This window comes from Lepisosteus platostomus, chromosome 12 (assembly GCF_059453375.1).
Source record: "Lepisosteus platostomus isolate fLepPlt1 chromosome 12, fLepPlt1.hap1, whole genome shotgun sequence".
NCBI lineage: Eukaryota > Metazoa > Chordata > Actinopteri > Semionotiformes > Lepisosteidae > Lepisosteus > Lepisosteus platostomus.
This window is the reverse complement of record NC_142622.1, coordinates 9,276,447-9,304,063: the sequence shown is the minus strand read 5'-3', so window position 1 is coordinate 9,304,063 and position 27,617 is coordinate 9,276,447. Positions and strand designations below refer to the sequence as shown.

The following is a 27,617-nucleotide window of genomic DNA, read 5'->3' as shown; positions in this document are numbered from 1 at the left end:
TTTTAAAGCATTATGTTTACCAGCATGTAAAATACGTTCTCATTAAAGCCTGGTCTGGTGGCACTTATAAGGGTCACTAATCAGCAATCACTGACAAGGGTTTTTAAACGACGTCAATGGTATCAACAAAATGGACCAGAGTTTGCCAATTTGAATGACACACACTCCTTGCCATGAACTGAAAATGCGGAGCCCCCTGTTGGCTCAGTAAAATGGGAGGCTTCAGGACAGAGGCAAAGAACGTTTCTCAGTGGAATCAGTCCAGAGAAGATGAATCAGTCGTGGGAATAGTAGATGGAGTAGGAGGAGGAGTTGGAGGAGTAAGAGTTGGAGTAGCAGCAGTAGTATTAAGTAGTAGGAGGAGTAGTAGATGGAGGAGTAAGAGTTGGAGTAGCAGCAGTAGTATTAAGTAGTAGGAGGAGTAGTAGATGGAGGAGTAAGAGTTGGAGTAGCAGCAGTAGTATTAAGTAGTAGGAGGAGTAGTAGATGGAGGAGTAAGAGTTGGAGTAGCAGCAGTAGTATTAAGTAGTAGGAGGAGTAGTAGACGGAGGAGTAAGAGTTGGAGTAGCAGCAGTAGTATAAGTAGTAGGAGGAGTAGTAGACGGAGGAGTAAGAGTTGGAGTAGCAGCAGTAGTATTAAGTAGTAGGAGGAGTAGTAGATGGAGGAGTAAGAGTTGGAGTAGCAGCAGTAGTATTAAGTAGTAGGAGGAGTAGTAGACGGAGGAGTAAGAGTTGGAGTAGCAGCAGTAGTATAAGTAGTAGGAGGAGTAGTAGATGGAGGAGTAAGAGTTGGAGTAGCAGCAGTAGTATAAGTAGTAGGAGGAGGAGTAGACGGAGGAGTAAGAGTTGGAGTAGCAGCAGTAGTATTAAGTAGTAGGAGGAGTAGTAGACGGAGGAGTAAGAGTTGGAGTAGCAGCAGTAGTATAAGTAGTAGGAGGAGTAGTAGATGGAGGAGTAAGAGTTGGAGTAGCAGCAGTAGTATAAGTAGTAGGAGGAGTAGTAGATGGAGGAGTAAGAGTTGGAGTAGCAGCAGTAGTATAAGTAGTAGATGGAGGAGTAAGAGTTGCAGTAGTATAGACGATGAAGAAGGAATCGAAGACAAGCATGATAAGACAGCCCGCCCGAGCTCCCACCTGCCCGCTCCTCTGCAGGTTCCCGAAGTGGACGTCGGGAATGAAGAGGACCGGCTGCGAGTCCAGGTCCGTCATGGTCTTGAAGTAGGTGATGTCGGCCTTCCTCAGCGCGGGGCCGCCCCCCGGCGCCCCCTCTTTGGCTGAACGCACACAGAGGGGGAGAGGGAGGTGAGTCTTGTCGGAAAGGTTTTTCTGAATCTGCAGAATTCTCATTAAATTAACACAATTTGGTCCCGTTCGTGGTCGGACGGTCTCGTGAAGCTCTGGCAGGTCAGTGGGAGGAACCTTAGCCTGCTGTGGTTAGACTGCTGTTCGCCCCCCTGGTGTTAATCTAGCTCTCACCATACAGCCACACTTCGGCTGTCCAAGAACCATATCCAGCCCTGGTCTGGCAGGTCCCCAGTCCACCAGGTGTTACAGGTCGCCATTACTACAAACCTGGACCACTTTCATTGTCATCAAAGTCACAGGTGAACTGTTGAATTCAGTCATCGGGAAATCAGCTGGGTCCACAAATTCGAGTACCCTTCAGCCGTTAAGGATTACAGTCCTCTTAATTGAGCCGATGTTTTGCTGAATGGATCTGTAGATCTTTAGAGACAGGTGGCCTAGGGACTAGCTGGATGGGGAGCCCTGGTGTATACAGTATGTCCAGGCTGACACTTACTGTTATTACACTGGGCGGCGGCCTGTCCCTTTGTCTTCTTGCGGTTCTGTTTTCTTTCTTCATCGCGGATTTTCCTTTCTGCCCCCTGGTGTTCAGATAATGAAGGAGGAAGAGTGAGGAAGGCATTTCACAGAGCATGACGCTAACTGTCTCAAGAGGGGTTGGCATGATGGCGGGGCACTTTGACAATCCTATTGGATCACTGATGGTCCCAGCCTGCCTCTCTAGCCAAGCAAGCAATGAGCTGCATCAGGGAATGGGGAATCCCCACAGCTCAGTTTCAGAAAGTACTCTTGAGGACATCTGCTCGATCACAGGGCACAAAGACCCCGTTCAGACAAGTGTGCTGGGATAAGGGTTTGCAGGATTGTCACCCAGAAAGTCTTCCACACTCGTGAATGGCTCTGTTTCTGCCACAATAATTGGCTTACAATGTTGTTTTCCAAAATTCAGATGCCAAGTTATATTTTTTATTTTAAAAAAAGTGCTAATCAGGCTCAGGTCATCAGTATCCAAACTTTCCTTTCACTAAAAATCATTCAATGATTTCAATATAACTAATTAAAATACAGTAAGCATATTAGATCGTCTTCATACAATAAAGCAAAGGTGTCTTCAAATGAGGTTGTCTATGCACAGGGGGAAACCTTGAGTTGTTCAATGAGCTCATGGAAGTGTGTACTGTGTTTTGCGAGTCTTAAAGGAACCACTAGAGGGAGCTACTGAATTTCCCATGTTCCAGTGTTTAGCACCATCCTAACCACTAAATAAGTTTCTGCAAGTTAAAAAATGCCCTCTAATTGAGCACAAGATGCTCAGCTACTCTAATCCTCATTAACCAGAGAAAACCTTTGGCACATATATATAATCTCCCAATTAAGGGGTGGAGCGGTGGCTCTGTGGCTAAGGACCCGTGCCTGTGGCTGGAAGGTTGCCGGTTCAAATCCTGTGGCTGTTAGGGAAATCCTACTCTGTTGGGCCCCTGAGCAAGGCCCTTAACCCCAACTGCTCCAAGGGTGCTGTACAATGGCTGACCCTGCGCTCTGACCCCAAGCTTCTCTCTCTGTCTGTGTGTCTCATGGAGAGCAAGCTGGGGTATGCGAAAAAAACAAATTCCTAATGCAAGAAATTGTACATGGCCAATAAAGTGATCTGATCTTATAATAGTCTCCTGGTAAAGGCACAAAACAATACACAAACCTAACACCATTTCACCACCTTACTCAAACTGCTCACAGAAAATGAGTGGAAACCTACAATATTGCCAAGCATGCTGTGATAATTCAGCAGTGAGAATTCAGGTGCCATTTCAATACTCCCATGAAAGGTACTGAGCTAATAAAGACATTAAAGACATGGAATTCAAAGGAGTGCCAAGGCATTTCGATGGCCTGTACTGACTGCTACAAAGCCTGGGAAGCCAGTCTAGAAGCATTTCTGTTCTTAAATCTTCTTTTTAAGTTGTTTTATGATAATGGTTCTGATAAGACAACCAGAGAGCAACTTATTCTTCTCTTAATAAGTTAATGTGCTTGGAGCTACACCAACGTTTTCCAAACAGAACATGGAAAAGATTTGCACTATGCTATTTCACAAGCCTGTTTTCTCATTACTGTGGTCTGTGGTACAACCCACAAAAAAAGAGATGTGCGCATCCAAAATTAACTCGAAGCCCCAAAAGACAAAGACGGCCCCAACTGAAAAGATGATCATTTGTTTCCAGTTCGTTCTGTTGCAGAATCCGAAGCCACTTCCACAATGATCACAGCAGGAATGACTCAGACACAAAACAAAAGAAAACACCCCGAGAACTCCAAGAACAGATAAACCTTACATACAGTGTATCCTAGCAGCAAGACCTTATTTTGCTGCAGAGAACACGGCCCAGGAATTGACTGATTACCAGTTAACAGTCTCATTAACTGGAAATCAGAAAGTTCCTGAAATCACTGAAATAACCAGAGGTCTACTTGCCATAGATGATGATGATGATGATAATCATGATCATTATTATTATTATTATTATTATTATTATTACTACACTTATATATTAATTCCTTACACTTCCATTTTAATTCCTTACTGTGACTTCCTTACTGTTCCTTAATATTATAGATACTATTAATTTCTTGCACTTTTCTGGACACTCCACGGACGTGGCCTGCAGGTCTGTATGCCAGCTGCCAGTGCCAGGAAAGCGGCGGGTCGCACCAGACACGGCCCCCGCTGTCTCCACGCGGGCCTCACCTTGTCGCAGAAGACCTTGATCTGGGAGAAGGCACGATGGATGGGCTTGTTGCTGCGGTTGTTGTAGCTGTAGGTGTCGATCTGGATCATCAGCGGCAGGCCCTTCACTCCCTTCTGGGAGGAGAAGTCCGTGCTCAGGCAGTTCACCGTGATGAAGATCTGGGGGGAGCCCACATGGAGACATCGGTCAGCTCGCTACTTGCCCTTGGTGATTGTGTTCCGGGTCTTGACCGAACGGACTTGTGTCAAATGAGGAAACTATCTGCGCTCATCGATGCGTGTATGTTTTACACCCCTGTCCTGGCACTTAATTAAGCCTGTGCTTACTGTTTTTTCTGTCTTTTACTGTTATTAATCTACTGTTATGTGCAGTTTGCATCTTTACCGATTATAAATCACTTTCGATAAAAGTGCGTCATATTATCCGTATTTCCGTAAGTTTCAAAGCAGGAGTGGAGGGAGTCGGGACACAGGGTTGTACAAGGTCGTTCGGTAGTTTAGCAAACATCCCGGATTATTGAAGTGCGTCACCTGCCTGATCCCAAATGGGATAGTTCCAGACGACTCCCCGGGATTTGTTTACTGTTGTATATAAAACAGGGAGCTCCAGGAGTGCGTTTCCATCAGTTAACAAGCTAATGCCTGCCGAACCTCTATTTACAATGCTATGCTTTGAAGTGCAGCACTGAGGAGGAGGAGGAGGAGGAGGGGGGGAATTTAATGGACTCCAGTGGAGAAAACCACAGAGCCAGCACCCACATCATCACAACAGACAAAGAGACCTGTGATCATGTGGCCTCGCTATATAAAAACAGGCTCCGCAAACAGCCTGCTATTTTCTGACTCAGTCAGTAATCTCCCACTTTTCACATCCACAGGCTCAGGCCCCGAGCGAAAAACCAGCCCGGGACAGATGCTTGATTAAAATCCGTCCCGGAGGCACCCTACGGCTCACGTTACACAAGCCGCCCAGGTCACCAGACACCCAGCACCTTAGCGGCGGCCCTGCTCCGTCGGACAGCCCCCGTCATCAAGTTTCAGAGCCCCTACCCCCACCTCCCCCCCCCCCCCCCCTGGGGGTGAAAGGGACGAGACACCGGCTGCTGTGGTGGAGGGGCTCGTTTCGGAAAGGACTGCGGGCTGGGCTTCTGTTTGAAGCTGCAGAGCTAAGCAGAAACCTCTGTACCCCTGTACAGCCCCGCTGTACCCCGGAGGACTATACTGCCCTGCGAGAGTGAAGGAAAACCTCACTGCTGGAAATGCCTCCATTTCCTGTATAGCTACAATCTTGCCTGTTCCTGAGCAGTACAGGGGATATCTGCTCCATTAGCTTCAGGAAAGAGATTCCAAAAGTGCAAAGACTAGCCATCAGATTCAGGATCTAATCTAACATTCGCCGCGGTCGCCCGGTTTGGAAACCCAAATTCACGCAATAAAAACCGACTGCATAGGATTGGGAAGGTGGGCAGCCAAATTACTGGTGCACATCAGCTACAGCTGGTAAATTCTACCAAACAAACAGCGCGCAAGGCTAATATAATCAATGACTGTCATGACCACACCTTGCACTGTAAAATCTGTGTCTGTCATTTACCTGCCTGCAAAGCACATGTCCCATCTGGGACAATGAAGGAAGGAAGGCATGGTAATAAACAAAATCTCTCCCCTAATGTTAACTATATGTTAAACTCAAATGACCCCATGCAGGTCACCAGTTCCCCAAACAGACGACAAGGGCTGCATGTCATTCCTCTCACTTCTAACCATTGTTATGTCCTTAGAATATAACTATATTTATAGACACTTAACTTACAGTTTTGAAAAAAGTGATCTCACTGCATGCACAGTACCAGAGCATGTTTCTTCAGTAAAACCTGCCAGTCTGCCACCTGGCAGCAGAATCGAGGTATCTCATCACCAGCCTACTGTCCGCTGTGTAGATCTGCACAAGCATGCCACTCGTGATACCCTACATCCACTGAGGACCGGACTGGATATACATTTATTAATATATTGAAAGCTACAGTAGGAGTGAATACACATAAGAGAAATAAAAACGGGCATCTGTTCGTTGTTGACATTATTTCGCCAGGCTGTTTTATTTAATCCTTTTTAAACTTAGGTTAGGAGTTTTAAGAACAAGAAATGGAGTCAATGCAGGTTTTTGTCATTAGCTGGCCTCACAAAAGGGCTATTTCATTCGGGAACACACCCAAGCAAAGCTAACACATCTGCTAGGACAATGGCATGCTGAAACAGACGTAACAGATGATAATGGAAGCTTTCCTCTGGGGGCTAAAAAGGCCGGGAGAACACAAAAACAGAAGAACTGTGACTTTTTAAAACAGCGGAAGAGACGCACTTTAATCTGACTGGTGAGGCAAAAAAGAAGAACAAAATTTGTTTTCTCACACATGTACAAACACACTTAGTCACCTTCCATTCTCCTACCAAAAACAAAACGAGCAAATTTGCTCTTTCACTGCCACCTGGCAAACATAGGAGAAGCTGTCGTTTCTGACTTTCCCCAATGTCTTCGTGTAACCATGGATACCCAGCCAAAACCAGCAAACTGCGACACACAGCAGGAAGCCACTTCATCTCCTCTGAATGTGCAGACTGTATTAAAGTACTGAGTGCCCTTCACTAAAGGAAGAAGAAGATGAGTCAGGGATATAAGAATGAAATATCAAAGGTGAGTGAGGCCTGTGTGGCTTCACCTTGCTACGGCCTGAAAAATGGTCAAAGCCGACAAAAATCTTCCCTTGTTTCAGCCCTCTCACAGGAAACAATCCGGATGCGAGACCCTGCTCTTTAATCATGAGTTTGGTTGCTTTCCTGACCACAAACAAGATTTCAAACCCGAGAGGCAAGTAAGAGGTTAAACACCAAGCTGATAGAAATGGTTCCTCCCTACCTTGCCTGTGAGAAATATTTTCCCACCGAATCAGAAAGCGCCTGCTTCAAGTTTTAACTTGCCAGTCAGCCTGGATTATTTTATTACCCAAAGCTCGCATTATGTTCTTCAGTCATTACAGCATGTAAGGCACATGGAACAACACAGAACAACAGGGGTGTTTGCTTTTGTTTAAAGGATCGCAGATTCCACCTTCAGAAGCATAGGGCGTGCCAAGCCTTTAATGGCTTGTATCAGCTCATTCCTGTACAAGTGCATCTGTATCGACATACCTGTTGAAATCTAGAAATAAATAACAGGCTTACTGAAGAAAAGCATAAGTTTGCGTATTGTTTTCCCTTTGGCATTCTCATGGCTGTGTCTACCTTTAATACACTGCTGTGGGCTGCCAGATATTTGCCAAGAGAAAAAGGGACAGTGAGCAATTCTGCCCAAATCAAGCATTCATCTCATCCATCTGAGGCTGAGGTTGCTAGGTAACCACAGCTCTCAGACAACATTCTGAGGTAACCCCAACACAACACAACCCAAATCGTACCCTCGAAACGAATTTTAGTTCCTTGAAAACCTGGCGCGATTTTTTAGCTTGTACGGTTTTTTTCGTGGAAGCAGGGCATCTTAACGAAGGAACATTCCAGTGTGTTTTTTTTTGTAACGATGTAGTTGATCGTTAACCTGTGAATATTAAAGATTACAAAAGCATGTTGTAACAAAGTATTGCACTGAAAAGCAGGGGGCGGCTTGTTAAGGGCTGCTCATTCCAGCCTATAAGATGACAGCTTGCAAACTAGAAGGTGGAGAAGCACGAAAACAATATCACACAGCTTGTTTTGGAGTACTTCTGTATTTCTAACTCAGTCGTGAACGGTATACTATCTGAAGACCAGACTGAAAAATAAAGCTATAAAGGATGAGTTAACCAAGCCTTTTATTTCTCTTTTAAAATGTTTTACGCCTTTCATATCCTATTCTGTGTTCACAAGCATTCTCTTTAGTTTGGTAGCAGTTTGGTATTCTTCTGAAAATCTTCTCCAGAGCAGTGAGTGAGGTCCTGTATCACAGGACACAGAATCTGGAATAGAGTACTTCACAAAAAGGTGACAGAGAGTAGTGTGACACCACTATGTTGCCCAGCAGTACTGCTCTGCAAGAAGCTGTGTGAGAACAGTCAGGTTACTAAGACATGCAAGTCACACTGAAGCAGCTAGCAGAGACGTACAAACAAAATGTTGGAGCACCTGTATTAAGTGATGAAAGAACAGGGAGATGCAGATAATAATACCACTCAACCTTCAAGAACCAATCAGAAATGAATCAGTCTTAAAAGTTACTACCAGCCTCCTTCCATTCAGGACTTGAAACATGCCAGACAGAGGAGTAAAGCAGTCATCCCTAATGGAAAAGCACCCAAACCTGCAACCTCACCATTATTTCTGCTCCACAGATCAATAGCATTTAAGGGAAAAAAACATCTACGTTAATTCTTGTGCCTTTAGTCTTTATCTCAAGGGCTGCAGATAACATTATGGGAGGACAGAATTTGTGTTAGAGGCAGTACTGTTGATGGTTATCATTCCATGGAACTCACCAGTGCTTAATAAATAATTTCTCACTGCAAGGTTTGTAACCGCCTCAAGTTTAATGGAAGGATGTAAGGAGGATCCCTATTAAATCATGCAGACGCAAACCAATCCGTGTTTTTCTAAAAGCAAACAATCCTACCCTGATATAAACCACTACATGGAGTGCATAAACATATGAATATCAGGCGTGCAATTTGCAAGCTCAGCACACATCACGCATTAGCTGTGCAGAGGTGCAAGTCAATTAAATAAACTAGGGGATAAAATATGATATATGCATTTCTTTGAGGAGGGAAAATCGTATCAAATTCTGGGGGTAAAGCTGCTCTCTTAAAGAAAGATCCTGTTTTTCTTGTTATTTTGGAAGATTTGACCTGGTTCCTTTAAAACACTTTCTTAGCACTGGAGACTGGAAAGACCCAGTCATGCACAGCAAGAAATGGTCCTGATCACTAAGCGACTCATAATGACACCGCAGAGAGCCCGAGTCAACAGGATATCTGCAGTTGATTAAAACAAGAGCAGCACAGCCTGAAGACCCTTTCTGAAACATGCTGCTGCAACATTTACAAAACTTGTGAATGCCCTGAATCGAGACGGGTGAGGAGAAAATGTGGAGGGTGAAATACTATAATTAACTTCATCTCATCAACACTGGAGGTGCATGTGGCAGCCATTCTGTGCCAGCAGGCCCACAGCACACCTTGCAGGTGGAGAAGAAATTGCTTCACAACCTGTATGAAGGTGGAAGTGTACTGTAGGACAGCCATGCACACAACGCGAGAGAAAAATGGCGGAACACAGGTTAAAATGAATTCAAGCTGGAACACATTCATTGTAACTCAGACTACATGGGAATAAGGGCTCTGCTATAGCCGGCATGACATCCTCGGACACCACACAACCGCAGAAGTACTACAGAGGGATTCTTCTTGCCTGCACCTTATCCCAAGGCAAGTGCGAAACTTGATTGGCTCCGAAACTTGTGAGGTTTTGTTATTCAAAGTGGCAGCCTTTAAGAGCTGGCAAATCCACTGCACAAATATTTATTCAGAGAGACAGAATTGAATTTCTCTCCAGAGTGTGTTTACAGAGCCATCATTAAACACTGGAGCCACGTAGAAGTCAGCTCATCGGGGACTTAAGTGCAGCCATACCCGTGTGAGCTGCGCTGCGCCAGTGATGCGACCCCCCACACACACACACTGCAGGCGCTTCTGTTAAACTGCAATGTTGGCTGTGTCCCTTTACTCGTGCCCTCCATCCAGGCCTGAAATCTGAGCTTCTTTCAGACCAGACCGATACGAACAAAACTGAATGGGAAGAATTTGCGCGAGTGACAGGCAGCGTGGTGTTTCACGGCGAGAGCACCGCTTGGGAAGCACTCGCCAAAAACGCTACCTGCTACGTTTCTAACCTGTAGCACAGTGCCTGCCTGACCCGTATCATTGTGTGCTTCACTCGCTGTGCACCAGCAGGGGTAGGACGTTACGCGAGCTGGGAAGTTGAGATCGCTTTTCCAGCTTGCAGGGTTGCTTAGTCATTCTCCGGGACTCTGTGTTCGGAAAGCGCAAACTAATCCACAATATCACAAGGGCTTAACTCCAGAGCTGCGCGGATTCCGTCTTGCAAATCAGAGTGTCTCTTTCTATGAAAACGGAGCGCTGTGCACTGGAAGAAAAACCGAAACTGCCACTTCCTACAACATTATAAACTCGAGAAAGAGATTATTTGTGCGCTGATGGGGCAGTATGTTCTATATACAACGTATAGCATTAAATCAAAACTTGACATTAAAAAGAAAACTGCTTGCCTCATAACACAAAAATGTTATTGTGTGGAGATCCCGGGTTGAACAATGTTGAGTGAGTGTAAAATACACATTGTGAGTTGAAAAAATGTGTATTCTACAATTTGTAAGTGCATCTGTGTCGAAAAGATAGTAAATTGCTATTAAGAGGAAAGGCAGTTCTTCAATGGGAAGAACGCAATTCACACAGTTCACACAGCCTCAGTCAAATGTAGCTGGATCGTAAACTCCTTCCTCTGTGAAACAGAGAAATATAGAAATGCTGTGCGCAAAAAAAGGCGATCCATCTTGTCCTGCTGTGATGTTAAGTTACAGAAGCAGAGGGTTGATATCGGCATGCCTACCTTTGCCTCTTCATTCACATCCCAGGTGAAAGAGACAGCGTTGTAAGCAATTTCTTCGATGTTCCCAATTGTGTTAAAGCTCTCCTTGTAGTCAGCTGTAAACGGAAGATGGAAAATGGAGTCTTTGATTATGTTGTTTTCCTTTTTTGTTTCCCTATGCAGGTTCTCTATGATCCTCAAACAAAGGAGGGCAGGGACAACAAGACTGCCCAGAACTCTGGCTACAGATTCGAAGTCCTATTGGTTGAACTATACTGAAAATGTGTGTACCGTAAACAGTAATACCCAAAAAGGGAAGAAAATACCCAAAGAGGCAAAACAAAGAGGCTATTTGTACATGTAAATTCCTGCAAAATATGCATCTCAAAAACAGCTATCTGGGCATCTGTCGGGACAGCAGGCCCTTTTAATGTCCAAGTGCAGTAAGGAAACAGTGTCCTGACAGTCCAGTCCTGTGCTGCCTGCTGAAAACACAGCGCTACTGAAAAGGCTAAGAACTCCCTTTCTTAAAGTATTCTGCTCTTTCATCTTGCCATAGGGTGACAGTCAGCTCTTTCATGTCTGAGACGAAAGAAAAAGAACTTTCTTCTATTTGAAAATTACCCACTCCCTCTTCCAGCAAATGTGGAAGTTTGAGAGAGCCAGCATATGATGTAAAAAGCATGATTTGCAGTGATCACTTTCCATGCACCACAAATAAATACAGTATATAGTGCTGTCACTGCCTATTTATTTGTACTACTTTTGCTGAAGGCTAAACTCATATTGCATTGGGAATTGTAATAAATACTGACACACAGGTTCATTCTATTCAGCTGCTTAGCCAAGGTCTACACTTTGTACAGTATCACGGAGATTTCCCACCTCTCTTACAAGAACACCAGTTGTTATTTTAAGAGCATACAGTCATTATGAATTATGGGAATGGATATTAACTAGCACCTACTGTTTCACCAGATAAAAGGTCTTCTAATTCTGTCTTTTGCACATATGGGGTCAAAGCTGACAGCCACAGGCATCTCTTACACTCTTATTAAAGCACAAAAGTGTTAACACACCCTTCTTTTACCAGAGAAAAAGGGGTATTCATGTCTTCCAAGGAACTACTTTGGGGGTTATGGAGTAGAGGCACAACTTTATAGGGAATATCAGCGGTGCTTGATGTTTGCTTATCCTGTTGGACATTGCTTAGCATGACAGGATAAATAATCACATTGTTTGATATAGCACAGCCAAACCCAGCATGTTATTTTGAATGGGATTAATGCAAATGCAACCAATATGTAACAGTCTATCTGAGACAATGTAATTTGCCTAAACTTTGATTTATATCAAATGCCGTTTTCAAGGATTATTTGATGTAAATGACCAAACAACTTCCATCCTCAAAACCAGGTGAAAAAACATTCAAGATATTTTGGCACAAGCTTCTGCAAAAAAAAAAGCAACTGTCACTGTATCTTACACAATATTCAAAAGCATAAAAGTCCACTCTGATGGTGCTTGTCTTTGTCTCGGACAAACCCTTCAACGTCTCTAAATGACACAAAACTCTGTGAAAAAAGGAAGTCCAGATTTATTTTTGTAGCGGTCACAACCAATGGGCATACTTTATCACCCGATAAACCTTATCTTGCTTAGCAAACAAGCAACAACCACTAGAAGAAACAATTAGGGTCATTCAATTACTGAGTCAACACATTGCCTTCTATCAGGTCTTGATAAAGTTAGCTTACTTTAGCACACTGACTGCGAAGCGGATGTGATTGCTTTTTTGTAGGAGGGCCTCACTTTCCACAGACTCTGCCCAGCTCGAGTGCTTCCTAAGAAGATTTCAGAGGTTAGTGATTGCGAATTCCTCCCTGATTGATGCCTTTTGAGATTCACTATGCTCTGGAGCCCTACTGTCCTCTTTAAGTCACCAGGTGTTCGTGTCATTGGATGGCTTCTCCAGGAATTTGTCCAGCAACGTCTCCAATTCTAGGTGCGGGCTGCATGCACATGTCTGAACAAGCAAGCCAACAGCTACTGTGGCCATGGCTGCCACAGTATTCTACTGATGTATTCCACTGACAACACCAATTAGGCTTTTGAGCCTTTGCTTTTTCAGGATGACCACCAATAGAAATGGTATCATTCTTACTTCAAAAACTCAACATTAATACATCTTCTTATTTTCTTTCGAATGCTTTCCTTATATTACTCAATCAGCAGATTGGCTCTAGTTTTCAACCACCTCCTTGTGACCCAGCAAGCTGAGGCCTGTTTTGAGACCTGCTTCAACTTCCATTTAAAGGTTTTATTCAAATCTCAGATTCTATGACATGGCCTAAAGGCTTTAAGAGGAATCCGGGCTTAACTGTTATTCAAATTTTCCCAAGACAACAAGGGTGTCACATTGCAGTCACATAGTATGAGGGATATGTACACTGAACACTAATAGAAGCTGATCACTCTATTTATGCATACATATCTTAAGAATAATAAAGTATATGTAATAATGGTTTTATTTAAAGGCTTTTAGTGTCAGTTTTCATTGATCATTCTTGAGCGACCGTCATATACAGTACATGGGTGAGTGTGACTTTTGCATGAGCTGATTGGGCTCAGGTCATGAGGTGATTTAGTCTGCCAAATGACAAGCCTGGTGTAAATCAGAAATGAAAAACACACGAAAAGAACCAGCATGCCCCACTTATCAGGAGAGCAACACTTTCCTGTAGGCTGGCGGCTGGACTGAGCCAATGCACTGTTGCTCCCTGGCTGTAATGTTCACAGTTGGCATTTTAAAACCTGGCAAGATGTGCAAACATGTCCTGGCACCTCACTTGCAACACATGTACAGTACGTGACAGACGTGCCATGGCCACCCTGTTTCTCAGGCCTGTGCCCCTCTGAAAATCTGGGGTGACGTGTCATCCAGTGAAACGTTGCATGCTTTTCTGGGCTGGATAGAAGGAATGGGACAGCATCCCACTAGACAGCAGCTGCATCCCGGAGTGAAGCATGTGTCCCCATCATCCAGCTTGCACTGGTTCCAGCAGTGACTTTACAGTACGAGCCTGTGACTTTCCCAGTAGGCCAGAGCTGAATACGTCAAAAAGAAAATCATCAAAATGAATTCACCCCTGTCGGACCCGTCCCATGAAAGTGGCACGCCACTTGCTCCAATAAACGATTTTGTCATTTTCCTGATTCTACCTTTATGAATTTGATAGAGTCATAATAGATACAGTTCTTGTGATCTTCAGTAGCCTTGCGGAGTGTAAGTCTGCCACATGTCCCTTTGTTACAGAACAATCCTGCTGGCTTTATGGTCCTGCAGGATATCCTATTGCCTGCCTGTGCTATTTATTTGCTGAGCTGTTGTCAAGTTTAATTGCTCACCCCCAGCCACATATAAACTGTTTTTGCTCCGCACTGTAATGTGAAATTCAATACTGTCCTGCTTAACTTTTCATCTTCAATCCTCAGTCCCCCCAGATTGCCCTTGTCACACTTGAGTGAAGACAGTACTACCCAGTCGGCCCTCACATTTCCAGATTCTGCCAGTCCTCCGCCCGATTGGGCTCAATCCAACTATTCCCGACCGGATCAATTACAACCGAAATCGATCACCGTGTGGGGGTAGCACTGTCATGGCACAGAGATGTGCAGAGCACCACCCTGCCTCTGTCACCACCTATCGCTCTGCGACGGGAGGGGTCAGGCTCTCGATGCAGAAAGGAAGGGGGGAGAGAATTAGGGATTATTCAGGCTCAGAGGCAGTGAGTCTGCCCAGCCGGGCGGGGACTGACGTGGCACCGCTGTCAGAGTCAGTTCGCTGCACCTCCCAGAGCTCTCACTGTTCAGAGGAGCTGTACGGTGTCTGTCTAGAACAAACAATTTGCAGGGGATCACGCTGGCCAGCAAGAGTGTGCGCATGATATCAGACACTCGCCTTTCAAACTGGAATTCAAGCCGCTTCTTTTTAATGAGAGCAAAATATTGGGCACAATAAAAACAAGGGCAATTATGATTATTATTGTTGTTATTTCTTAATAAGATTAATACCATCATCTTATCAAAACCCTTTATCGAGAGTGACTTACAAAACAGTTTTAAAATGAAGACGAGCACTGTGAGCAGCAGTTGCATTTTGTTTGCCTTGGCCCTGCTTGAAGAGGACAAACAGTTACCCTGGTTTTAGGTTATCGGGCAAAGACATCCCGCTGTCATTATCCCACACGTATCATTGGGACACATTACAACATCGGGAGTGAAAAAAAATGTCTTTTCGCAGATCTGTTTCATGAGCAAAAGGACATTTCATAATTTATAATTGACAAGATTTGAAAAAAACAAACTGCCTCAGACAACTGAGAGACCTTCAGCACCTCTGGACAACAGGGCTTATTCCAGTAAGTACTGGGCATGGAGTAACACCAGTAAAGATGTTGTTGTTTAGCCCATTCCATGCAATGTAAAAATGCTGAGCACTGCCTATATATGAGAGATTAGATTTGGGAGCTTTCTCCAGAAACACACTTTTTTAACCCAATATCTCAACACAGCATTATTAAACTGATTGGGACCTTTTCCTTGTAAAAAGGATGTTCACATGCTGTGTTTTTGTACGAGAAATGTGCTTTCATATTACATCAAGTTTAGGGAACGATCATATTTTCAGCCAGATATTTGTTGACTGATGCACATTGTACTTGTTATGCAAACAAATGTGATGCTACACATTGTCACACCCAGGTATTTAGTCTCACATCTTTTAATGTTGAAATTCTGAAGAACATGTTGCACTACAACTGAATCAGGAGACCTCTGCAGACCTCTTGAAGGGTACATGTTAAGATCCCTTTCTTTCTGAGTACTGACACAGAGTTTAGCTAATTCAGACATATTTATAATCTCTTCAGACACCAAATGGTCTGTCGCTGGGGTTTCTGAAGCTGCCAGCGGAACAGTTTTTAAAACTGTACTGAGCTGCCCATTCCCCGAGACTCTCACAATGTGACTCCTCACATACTGAATTCCTGAATTCATTTCCCAGGTGCCCATCTGTCAGGGAGAAATGCATCACTGAATTCTTCAAGGCAGGAGTGGGGGGGCACATTCCTAATTTTGTCTGTACAAGTCACACATTTTTGCCATTCAGAATCTCTTACACCACCTCTGCTTCACAGGCTGTTTATGCTGTAGCTTGTTTCAGATTTCAGTCAGGCTTCACACACACAAAACCTTAAATCCCACAAATAAGCAATTGTGGAACTGTCCGTGGTCTGTTCCTCAAACTGTTCACTCCGGGCACGAATACGTCTGACTGGCAAATGTCTCATACTTCAAAGAATATATGATATTTACATCCATTATACAAAACTCATTATCAGGTCTCTTAATATCGCATAATATCTGAAATGATAATCGTCCTCTGCAATGGTGAAAAGGCGCAATTATTAAAAACCCTTTTTTTTTTCACCATCTGTGTAACAATGAGCTGACAACCTCATGTTCTCTCAACGAAAGGGGTTCCTCAGGCTGAACCGTGCACTGACTGAACATATAATGTACCACACAGTATCGCTTAAAGAATCACACAGCACATTGGCACAGCAAGGTAGGAGAAAGTTATTAAAAGCCAAACAGATCTCCTCTGTGAACGACTAAAAAAACAGAATTATTTTAATTGTAATAAATGCAGTATAGGCCACATGTTATTTTAATACAGCCACTAGGACAATCTCAAATAGCTCACGTGCAGCCTAGAGATATTAATCAGACGAGAGCTCTGTGAGGAGAAGAGCTGTCCCTCTACCCAGAAGGCACTTCAATGGTACACGGCAAATCTACAGCAAAGATCTCTGTCCCGAGAGCACAAAGCTGTGCCTCCCAGCCTCTAGAAGTGTATGGCTACCCAATGTGACCTCTCACACAGGGAGTCCAGCAACTGCAAATACTGCCAGTGATCGCCCTGTCTGACAGCCTCCTGTGAAAAGCACAGCAGGGCCTTCAGTGTCCAGAGGTAGCAAGAAAGGCCTGTGACCTACCGATATCAAGGACTCTCTGCTTGGCTGTATGCTGGCGCGAATGCCAGTATTTCCAGTACTTCAGCTGCTCGTCCCGGTTCTTGTCTTCACTGAACACCACCATGATGACGCTCTGTGGGAGTAAGAGAACACGGAGCTCATAGCGTTTCCCGTTCCAACTTCAGCTTTCAGTCCATGGCTCTTGTTTTGCCAGTGACAAAAAGAGAACCATAAAAAGGTGAAATAATTACAGATATGGTGAGAAAGTGCTACCAAAATGTTCCTGTCGTGGTTTATTTGTTGGTTGGCAGGTGACTAAGGACTTGTTTTGTTCTGTACAGCTATTATTAAAACTGATGGGCAACTGGTTGCTTTTTTTACAGGTTTCTCCCCAAAGAAATATGAGGGGATCCCCTTTGTACAGCACTGACGTTCCACTACACAGCATGTCAGATGGAGAAGTGAGAACTGACTTCGCCGGTTGAGTTAAAGGGAAGGTTTAGGTAGAACAGACAGGCTGAACAAACACAAAGAGGAATGCAGCCAGAACACTGGGATAAAAACCTGTATTCTTGCAAACAGCGCCATGGAATCTTCGGGAACCAGTTAAGCAGGAGGACTTTGGTTAAATGCCTCATCTGGAAGATATTTTGCACCAACAGGCACTGGTTGGGAAATTTAAGTCCAGGGAGAAGACTGCCACCTACTGGTCCACCAACACCGCAACAGCTGCAATGTGGTTTCACCTTAGAGGTTTCACCTTTGCTGTATTGACCAGGCACAGCTTCAATCACACTGGCAGCTGATTCACCTCAAAGAACCGCTTTCCTGCATTCTAGTCCCACACCCGCGCGTTTCCCATGGCGCCATGCAGTCCTCGAAACACCTCTGCGTCCCCCGATTCGAGAGAGGACGTACCCTGACTTTACTGATGGGGTGTCGAAGGCATTTGTTGGCTCCCGTCTCACTCAACGTCACGGCGTAGAACTGTCCTTTGTTCAGATAGGTCATCGGCCCCTCCCCTTGCCTCTGCCGAAGAGACTTTGTCGCTTCTAATGTGTACTGGAAGGTGTCTCTGTGCCAGACGAGAAAAACAAGAACAACATCAAACAATGCCTTTTTCCGTCTCCTGACTGGTCTGATACGTCTGATGTCATCTCGACGATCAGTGCTGAGCAACTGACCCTGCCTAGTTCTGAGTGAATGTTCTACGCAGGGTACGATGACGTTGACTGGGTCGGGTGCGGTGTGCGTTTGAATCAGCAGTACTTCTCCAGTACTGCGAGTCACATTGGTCAGACTGTTCTATCCAAATGAAAAGGAGGTGCTCCTGAACTTATGGAAAGTCCAGAAGGCCACACTTACACTCCCGGAGGATCGTAGATGAATTCTTCAGCCCCCAAAGACGACGTGCGATATTTCTGTTAAAACAACGAGAACACGAGAAACTGATTCTGTAGATGGGGAAAAAAATCATCTACAGAATCCCAACTTCTCAGCAAAGATGATGCTACCAGTGTAAAAGAGCGATCGCTGAACGAGCCAAACAAGTCAAGCCATGAGAGGACTTTAATCAAACGACTTCATATCCTCCTCACAAAGTAGTGAGTACTGTACTGTAATTTTGGCACGTGAACGGAATTATTGCAAATGAGCTCAAGATTCAGAAATATAGAAATTACGATATATAAATCATATTTCTGAAGTTAATCACAGTGTTCCCCTTCATAATTCTCTTCTCTACCCACTCTCTTACAAGAAGGGCTTCTGTTCTGGCATAAACTGACAGAGACCCAGTGTATTCGCTTATTAAGAACTTCAAATCATAGAATGAGGCAAATAAACTGCACATTGGAGCTGAATCGCCCGTCCCAGAACTAGTGGAGAAAGGGCACATGGCAGACATCGTGGGAAAGCTCGGGCTTGGTTAGTCCTGGTGTCCCGCAGGGTGGCCGGTGCCTGGCACAGATCGGCGTGCTTCGGCCTCACCTCTTGCTCGTCCTTGTAGGAGTCCTCGTACGTGCTGTCGGGCGTGCTGCGCTGGTCGTCCTTCATGTAGGCCGAGTGGCTGACCGCGGGCACGTCGTAGGGGCTCTGCTCGTAGACGACGCGCGGCAGCTCCTCGCCTTCGGCCCGCGAGTAGTGCACTCCGGGGCCCATGAAGACGGGGGCGTAGACCTCGGCCTTCACCACCGTGACCGCCGGCACGCCCCCGCCGGCCGCGCCGCCCTCCGGGGGGGGCGCCGCGCCGTACGGGTCCCTCTTGGAGGGGGAGTCCAGGTGGTCCGCGTTCAGGGACAGGTTCACCGGCACCGACTTCAGCACCTGCACGCGGTTGTCCACGCCGTCGCTGTCCCCCTGCCCATCAGCCCCGGCCATACAGCTCCTGTCACACACGGTCATTACCAACAGGCTGGTTACTGGTCCGCCTGTCTGCTAGGCCTCAGCACACGACATTTCAGGCTTCGGGCAGCCCGCAGAGTTCACCTGAACAGCTTCAACATGAGGACGGTTACCAGCGAGAAGGAGGGCGTTTGAAGAATGGCGCCTGAGGTTGTTATCTCAGAGGCTGCAGATAACATTCTGACAGGATAGAAATCGTGTTCAGGTTGATACTCTTGATTGTTACCGCTCTGAGGAACTCATAAATAGGAGGATCCCTTTTAATCACGCTGTAGCAGGCTAAAAACACCAAAAACGAACAATTCTACCCTGACAGTTCTTGAAAGCAGCCAGCGTTAATGGGCGCAGTGCGAAAATGTGGGGCACATTTTGTTCAAGTAATGCCAGACAGCCGAAGGACAAAGATAAGTCCCTTTCAAAGCAGGTACAACTACTCCACATCCATAGCTCAAAGAGAGCAGCGCATTTCGGTGAATGTTATGCATCCATGTCATAAAGAAATGAAGGAATCGTTATGATTAAAATAACACCAGGGACTTAAAAGTGCTTTGAAATTCAGAAGATGAATTGATGTTTTTCACATCTATAGAATAAAGAAAGCATTTGCTCCAGCAAATACTTCCACATCTATCTGAAATACCATATGCAAAGGAGCTTTCCTTTTGAAATAGAGGAAGAAACCTTCTTTATAAACATGAGAAATTGCTTTCCTTTTGTTTTCTTTTTTAGTTCTTCTTTAAATAACTGAATTTCTCAAATAATTCTCAAGAAAATGTATTCCAACTATAGCCAGATCTATTCCATTAACCAGCAGTTAAACATTTTTCTGTTGACTCATTCAGGCAGGAAACATAGAACCAGAAACTTCTCTGTGGCTGTTTTTCTTCCCTCTGTTATTCAATGTACTTTCAGCAAAGGGAAGCTGTAGTTCATTTCCTAACATGGTTCACAAATGACATTTCACGTACAATTTCTAAAAATCCATACAACCTGAATTTCAAAACTAAATACAACTTTTTTAACTTTAAGCAATTTATGGTATTAAAAAAGAAGAAAACACTTGAAAAATAAGACGTTTCGATTTTCCGATTGCTGGTCTAATTATGTTGTGAAAACTGTAAAATACTGACCTCTTCTCATGCTCTTCTTGGATCTCAACGACGGGGACTTTGGCTACAGGCAATAATCTCTTTTCTTTAGGAACCTTAAAAATCACAGTTGAATTACTTTCTCAGAAATAAACATTTTGATGAGGTGTATCTCCCTCTGTCTATCTCCCCTAATGATTCTCTCTCACTCTATCTACACACTGACCTGAAAGGCAAAAACTGAACCACAAATGTACATGTAGTTTATAGTACATTGATTACAGAATATTTTTACTTTTAATAATCTTCCCGCTGCTCACTTTGCAGCCCAGTAAACTCAGTCTGTGTGGCACTGCTTTCTGCTTTTCGGAAAATGCACATTAGCTGCTTTGCAACTCGAGCCTCGTTTCCTTTGGGAAGAGTGTGTTGGCATCCTGGTGGGTTGATTAAAACCCAAGAACTTCAATTGCAATGACTGGAAGCTTTGGAGCAAGCAGGCTGTGGGAGGAAGTGGAAAAGAGGAAGGGCAGTTTATTGACTAATTGTGAATTAATTTCCTCAATTCATGCCTCAGTCACCTCAAAGCTTAGTGACATTGCTGATCAACAAACCAGGAGATTTACTGAGTAGAAAGCATTTGCTGTTTCAGTGCCTTATCAGGGATCTAGAGTGGCTCCCACTTGGACTGATAAGTTTCACTGTTTGTGCACCTTGTCACCGTAAGAACAGATGCAAACGAGAGGAGGCCCATCTGACCCGTTTGGTAGTTAGTAGAGAATTGATACAAGGATCACATCCAGCTGTTTCATGGAGGAAACCAGGGTATCGGCTTCAACCACGTGGCTGTGTAGCTTGTTCCACTAAACCTCACCACCCTTCGGGTGAAGAAGTGCCCGCTGTTCTCGGTTTCAGGTGCAGCATGCCATGCGTTGAGTTGACGCCCACCTTGTAGTAGTCGTACAGCAGGCCCAGAGCCGCCGCACTGTCCTCGTCCCCATTGATGCTCATCATGGCCTTGGTGGCGGCAGTGAGGGGGTTTTCGAGGTACGACTTCCATGCCTCATCCTCGCTGGTGTAGGCCCGTCTGGGGTGAAAGGAGTTGTCGTTTGGCACAACTACCACCAACCGCTTGCTGGGACACAAAGAAGGCCACTTAGTACACGGGCAAACCTCCTGAAACGTTAGGGGACGAGTGCTACACCAGGAAGTTCTCTTTTCCACTACAGTGTATTGTTTCTCCAAAGTAAACATGCGTGTCTGTGAAACACCACACAACGTCTTTCTCAAAATAAATTTAAAAGGTTTTTTCTTCTATGTAGCTGTGGCTCATAGTGCATGACGGATTCTTTTTCTAAGCTGTAATACAAAGTTCACTTATCACTTGTCTCGAAAATTTCCTTCACTTGAACAGCAACAAGACTGACGCCATGTTTCTCAGGACTTCTCATCAGGTTTTTAAAGACAATGCAGTCACCCTATCCGTGGTTGGCAGTGTACCTGAATTTCAATCTAAAGTGAAGCACTTGGGGGTGATATTTGACGTTGAACCCAAATGTGCAAAATACTGGAAAAACATCATTCTTCCATCTCGGAAATATCGCCAGACCACGTCTTATGCTGCCACTGACTGAATCTGGTCAACACTTACATCTTCCTTCGACTTGATCATTCTAACGGTTTGCTAGGGTATCTCAACGCACCTTGAAAAAAACGCAGTATATCGAGAATTCAGCCAACAGAATCCTGACTAGGTGATCACAGGTGATCAAATTACTCCTGTCCTGGAGTCTTTGCACTGGCTTCCTATCCGGTTTTGTGTCAGCTTCCTCATGCTCGCCTATAAGGCTCTAAAAGGCTTGACACCACCGTACCTGTCTGACTTACTATCTTCCTACTCCCCACCTCCTTGGTTTGTCCAATTCTGGTCTCCTGTCTGTCCCACAAGCCTATCTACATCCTACCAATGACAGGACCTTCTCCTGCTGCGCCCCAAAGCTCTGGAATTCTATCCCTAAGGATAACAGAGAGTCACCTTCCCTGAGCTCCTTCAAACCCAGACTCAAAACCTTCATCTTTAGAAGGGCTTTTATTTAATTGGTTTAATTGGCTTACATTCCTACTGCATTCCGAAACCGTGTTGTACTTTGCGTTAATTTTTCCTATCTTCTCTCCTTGTGTGCTTTATTTTGCAAAGTGCTTTGGGAAGCCACTTTTAAAAGTGCTATATAAAATAAAGTCACTAAATAAAAAGTCTTCAACAACAATCTTACAAAGTCTCAAACACCTTACAAGGTTGCATAATTTCAGAAAAACTACTTTGAAGCCAAACCGTGTCAAAGGATTATCGCCCATTGTCTTGACACATCCATATGCACAACCAATTGACCGATTTATTTATTATCAGACTTCATCTAAAGCAGAACCGTGATCAGCATGTCCATTAAGCTGTACGTCACAAAGACGTTAAAGTTTACACGGTGCATTTGAGCAACTAAATGTTGGATAAATAGTAAATCAAAGCATTATAATCCATACTAACATCTGACCAAATGGGATATTTATTCTTCGCTTAATGAAGGCCCATTGTTTTCTATTGTCTCGGCTCTTTGCAGCTCTGACATGTGCTTCGCTCTACCCACTATGAAGTATCAAAGAAAGAAGAATTCAGCTGAAATCCTGTTAAAGCTTCCTACCGCAGCCATTGTAACACTGGTGTACACCTGTATCAAACAAATAACACAGGACACTGATCTGGCTGGCTGGGGCAGGTGTGATATGGTTTCTTACTACTTTATCCAGTAAACTGTTTGCCCTGTTTACCACTGTGACATCCCCCTGTCTGTTCTCAAACAGATCCCATTCAAGCACTTCTTTCATTCTGCCAGGGCACTGTGCTCAGCATTTTGTTCATGTGGGAGAAAATAAAGAGCAATTTGATGTCCATTACTAATTTGTTTTATTTTCAACTCTGTGTACATTATTATACCTTAGAATCATTTGAAATTTCAAACAGAAGCCTATTTAACTTACATTTGCCGATCATTTACACCCCATTCTGAATCGAGAGAACCAGCCATTTGTTTTACAATGTGCATTTGCTCCTAAAAAAATCTGTGATCTTAAATAAGAATATTGTTGAGATCAGCGACAGTAAGACTGCAAAATGTGGTACAGTGATAAGATTTGAACAGTCCTATTTAATGCATTTCCATCCAACGGCAAATGAGGGTCACTCGCTTTAAAAAAATAACTGCAAACCTCTTACAATTTGTTCCCACTCATTCACTAAGACAAATTATGAAAACCTAGCAATTACCATAGAGTCCGTTTAGCAAATGTTCATTTCATTTTTAACAAACTTACAGTAGTTCATTAACTAGCACACTTGTTGTCTGTAAGCATTGTGAGAGAAGCACTGGGTTTTAAAGGAGAAGAAAGTAATTTTAGTTGAATGACATTTGAAATAAAGCCATCGGTACACGTGAACCTCTTTGTATTTTCGATTCTTGTGAAGAATAATGGAGCAGTGATCCGGTTTCCCCTACAGAACAATCGAATCAATATGTTGATCGCATGAGACCTCTGAGAGCCCATTACAAAATGCATGTCAGACTTCAGCACTCACAATCGTTCTGCCCATTGATCATGTGAAAGGTGAACCATCCTTTACCAATGGGGGGATTAAAAACTTTTCACAAAGTTCTCTGATTTAGAACCTTGTGTAGTAAAATCTGATGTTGTGATGCTGATTTGAAAGCAGGGTCTCCCTTTTGCTTTTGACAATGGGCAAAGAGTTAGCAACTCTTCTGCTGAAGCAGAAACTATGAAATAAACAGACAAGAGTACGCTGTGAAACTCTACAGGGAATAGTCTCTATTTTTTGGCCTCCTTGTGTCCGCAGTCTCAGATTACCTTATGTTCTGTAACCCTCACGTGCTTCACGACCTTTTCTTTTCTTCCTTTAAGCTTTTTTCTGTATTGTCTAACCTGCCTCATGACTGTACGTCATGTTTTCACCTCTCTTCGTCGTCTAAGAAAAGAAAAATTAACGTTATGCTCATTGCAGGGGCAGGGTGTAATGGCTAGTGTGTTTCTCTGCAGTCGGAAGATTCCAGGTGTTGCAGTGTTTTTGCTGCAGTAAGGAGGAGTAGTGGTTAATATTGGTGCTCTTCCCCACCTGAGAGTCCTGCAGTCTACACCCAGGTTAGCACAGTATATGTGCCAGACTGCTCCCATAAACCCAACTCTCTACATGGGAACCAACAAAACGAAAGAAGGAGGGGTAAGGGGCAGGTGCAACCTCTTTAAGTTGCTGTGCATAAAATCACCAGCCTATAACATTCACACACACACACACAAAAAACAATGTTTAAAAAAATTAATAGGTTAAAGATTAGCGCACCCGTCCGAATTTCAGAGCAAGAATATAACGAGCTGTGTGTGAATGAAAACACCGAAACCTCGCTGAAAAGGTGAAAAGCCGTGGAAATATTCTGATTCTTGCTCGGCAATGGCTCTTCGTTTTTTTTTTTTCCCCGCAGCGGCGAAGCGGGGGCTGTCGTGTCGGCACCAGCTCATGTCGGTGCACCCCCTCTCCCTTCCCAGCTTCTCCGTGCCCACCCAGCTCCACCCCGAGATGTCCGAGATAACGCTACCCTGCAGAGGGAGACCACATTGAGAAGGGGCCCTAGGGGAGATCTCGGGATAACAAAGGACTGTCGTGTCTCGGCCCTTCCCAACATTCTCCTCTTTCACCAGCGGAGGTTTTGTTTCCCTGCGCGCAGAGAGAGTCGGGAGGAGGCGAAATGCGTTTCCCATTTAGGCGCAGCGCCGTGCGTCTTAGCGATTCTCCCAAGGATTAAAGACCAAACGACGGCGAGATTAAGAGAACACATGTAGCTAGGAGAAGCCCTGGCATTCTGCTTTGAAAAAGAGAGTTTTCTGTGTTTTGTAAATTTTTGCCGATAGATGCTTTGATGTCTGACGCAGAGATCCGTGTATCAGATTGGTACAAACGGTATTTTATTTTATTTTTTTTAAAGCGTGCAACATTAGCTTTTTTATTTAATACAAATAACTAATTTGGGGACTAAAAAGCCACCAGTCTCTAGCATTGTTTTTTTTCCGCAGGGCTAAATTGAATTTAGTCACGGATTTTATGTTTTGCTTTTTTTTTAGTCCGTGGGAATCCTCTATAAACACATTAGCTTTCAACTTTTAACGAAAATAAAAAACCGTGATGTCACAAGAACCTGGGTGCTAAAACTATCCCTGTCCTTCGAGACAGATTGAGACAAAATAGGTGTGTCGAGGTTTATTTCAGGAATTAAGTGACCCACCCTGTTCTTTTATTCTGGAAAGTATTCACACAAAAACGGTCAGATGACACTGAGAAACCCTATATTAATACATGAAATTGTTCACTTCAAGCAAAGTAAAAAATGTGTTCAGCCGTCTGACAACAATTACACTATCATAAAAACACATCCTAGTTCCTCTAACGTTTAAAATGAAATTAAGGAAATGTGATCAACCAAGTGAATTGGCAATTTTGCGAAGAAAGGGACACTTAAAATAATTACAGATTAATTTAAAAAAACTTCGCATGCATTTAAAGTTGAAGCAATACGTAAATATTCACATTTAAATAAATTGTGTAGATAAATTCCTCGGACTGTACTAATCTCAATAAACGTATTTTCAGCTCATAGTATATTTGTTTTAAGTGGACGGAAACGGAATTAAATTCAGATGCATCATGGATCTTCCTTTTCTGACCTAAACTCCATATCAGGACGTGTTATCCTAATATAAAAACAAATATTTGAGCTTATTAAATTAATATATTCCGTCAACCAAAACCGAAAATAAAACAAAAAGACAAATTACTACGAAATACTGCACGCTTAAGACCTATTGACCCTTATCACAGTTAACGTGTAGACAATTTAATAGGACTATTTTTGTATGGTTTCGATTAATGTCAATATTATTTTTCTTTTTCGTATTGAATTCTTTCAATTCACCCACCGAAACCTGTGTGTGAAGTTAGTGCCTTATGTTTGTTAATCGCGCTGTAACCTATTTGCATGAATACAAACTTTCCAGAAAGAGTTTAGCTGACTGGCATAAGCGAAGCAGTTAAATGATTTGCATTGTGGAGAAACGATTATGACTAATTTCTCTCTTCATGAAGGTTCGGTACGATGAAAGATTATCAGACATTGACTTCTACATTTTTTTCCCCCAAAATCGTTACGGCATTAAAATGTGAGAGAATAGTTATGGAAGACACGATCCGTTGAGAAGTTACGAAGTTATTTTTCATATTCGGACTTAAGACTCTCAGAACAAAGATCACATCGAGCGTTCAAAAGTGACTAAAATTAATTTGCCCAAACTTGGGCAACTCCTTGATATCTAATGAAGCGAAGATGGCCGGTTTCTGGCTCCAGTTCAACGTAGCAATTACTTTTCCACTCACTGACCACCAAAACCTTTTGACATCCACTTCATGAGGCCAAAGCATCAGAGCACACGTTTTGATCTGTCAAATTCCATAACAAACTAAAAAAAAACAAACTGGGAAGCAATGACACATGGGATGAATTAAAAATTCGATAAATCGTGTAAAACGACAGATTAAGACATAAAATAAAAAACGGTCGAAAAACTTGTCCCATAACAAGCCATGGTAAACCTCAAAGTAGATCCCAAACTAGTATGATCACTTACTTGTCCGTCTCCTGTGACATATTTGCTCCAACAAACTCCCCTTTTTTCCCTCTCCTGTTCTTGCTTGTGAAACTGGACTTTCAAGTCTGTGCAGGTAGAGGTGTAGGAACGAACTGAGGAAGAGACGGCAGAACTCGAGCTACAGGTACTACTGCTTTTTTTTTTTTACTCCACTTCTTTCTGAACTTGATCACCGGACAGGTACAGCGCGCACGCTGTACAGTGCTCCAGCCAGGTGCAATCAGTTTGAGTTTATTATCTTGTATCTCAATGTATCGGCACTAGTAATCTTCCCCTCACCCCCCAAAAAAAAGTGAATTCCTATTCCAAAGTAAAAGATCTTTACCCTGCTTTGCAGATAGCTGCAGGTAAACTTTGTGAATTCTTTTACTGCGGAGTACCTCTGTGTTGTAGGAGGGACGAGCTAGCCGCTGATTGGCCCCAAGGCTTGTAGCAAACAGCGGTGATAGGCTGGGAGTGAACAGGTATGTCCCGCCTCTCACCTGAAGCGACAGACGGCCCATGCGACCCCCAGATAAATGAACTACTTGTGCCCTCACACAATGAGCTGATTGACATAGCGCACACATTGCTGTCAGACCACAAAGAATGGGCACGAATAAAACAAACTGTTGTTGTTTTCCGGTGCTGATTCGGTGTTCTGCACTAACAG

At 43.8% G+C, this 27,617-nt stretch overlaps 1 protein-coding gene across 5 annotated transcripts in view; it reads right to left on the bottom strand.

Moving 5' to 3' along the window:
* Nucleotides 1–27,329, bottom strand: part of grhl2b (grainyhead-like transcription factor 2b) — a 33,456-nt gene extending 6,127 nt beyond the window's left edge. The window contains exons 1-11 of one of the 5 annotated variants that reach the window (XM_088600824.1): nt 26,945–27,329; nt 21,155–21,341; nt 20,252–20,325; nt 18,708–19,104; nt 18,084–18,139; nt 17,637–17,793; nt 16,740–16,851; nt 10,702–10,796; nt 4,048–4,206; nt 1,801–1,885; nt 1,134–1,273 (exon numbers count right to left, since the gene is read on the bottom strand). In XM_088600824.1, the coding sequence (XP_088456950.1) occupies nt 1,134–1,273; nt 1,801–1,885; nt 4,048–4,206; nt 10,702–10,796; nt 16,740–16,851; nt 17,637–17,793; nt 18,084–18,139; nt 18,708–19,104; nt 20,252–20,325; nt 21,155–21,341; nt 26,945–26,964 (1,482 nt within the window). In that variant the 5' untranslated portion in view covers nt 26,965–27,329. The other 4 variants (XM_088600823.1, XM_088600822.1, XM_088600825.1 and 1 more) reach the window with 4 other exon arrangements.
* Between the last annotated feature and the right edge of the window lie 288 nt (nt 27,330–27,617).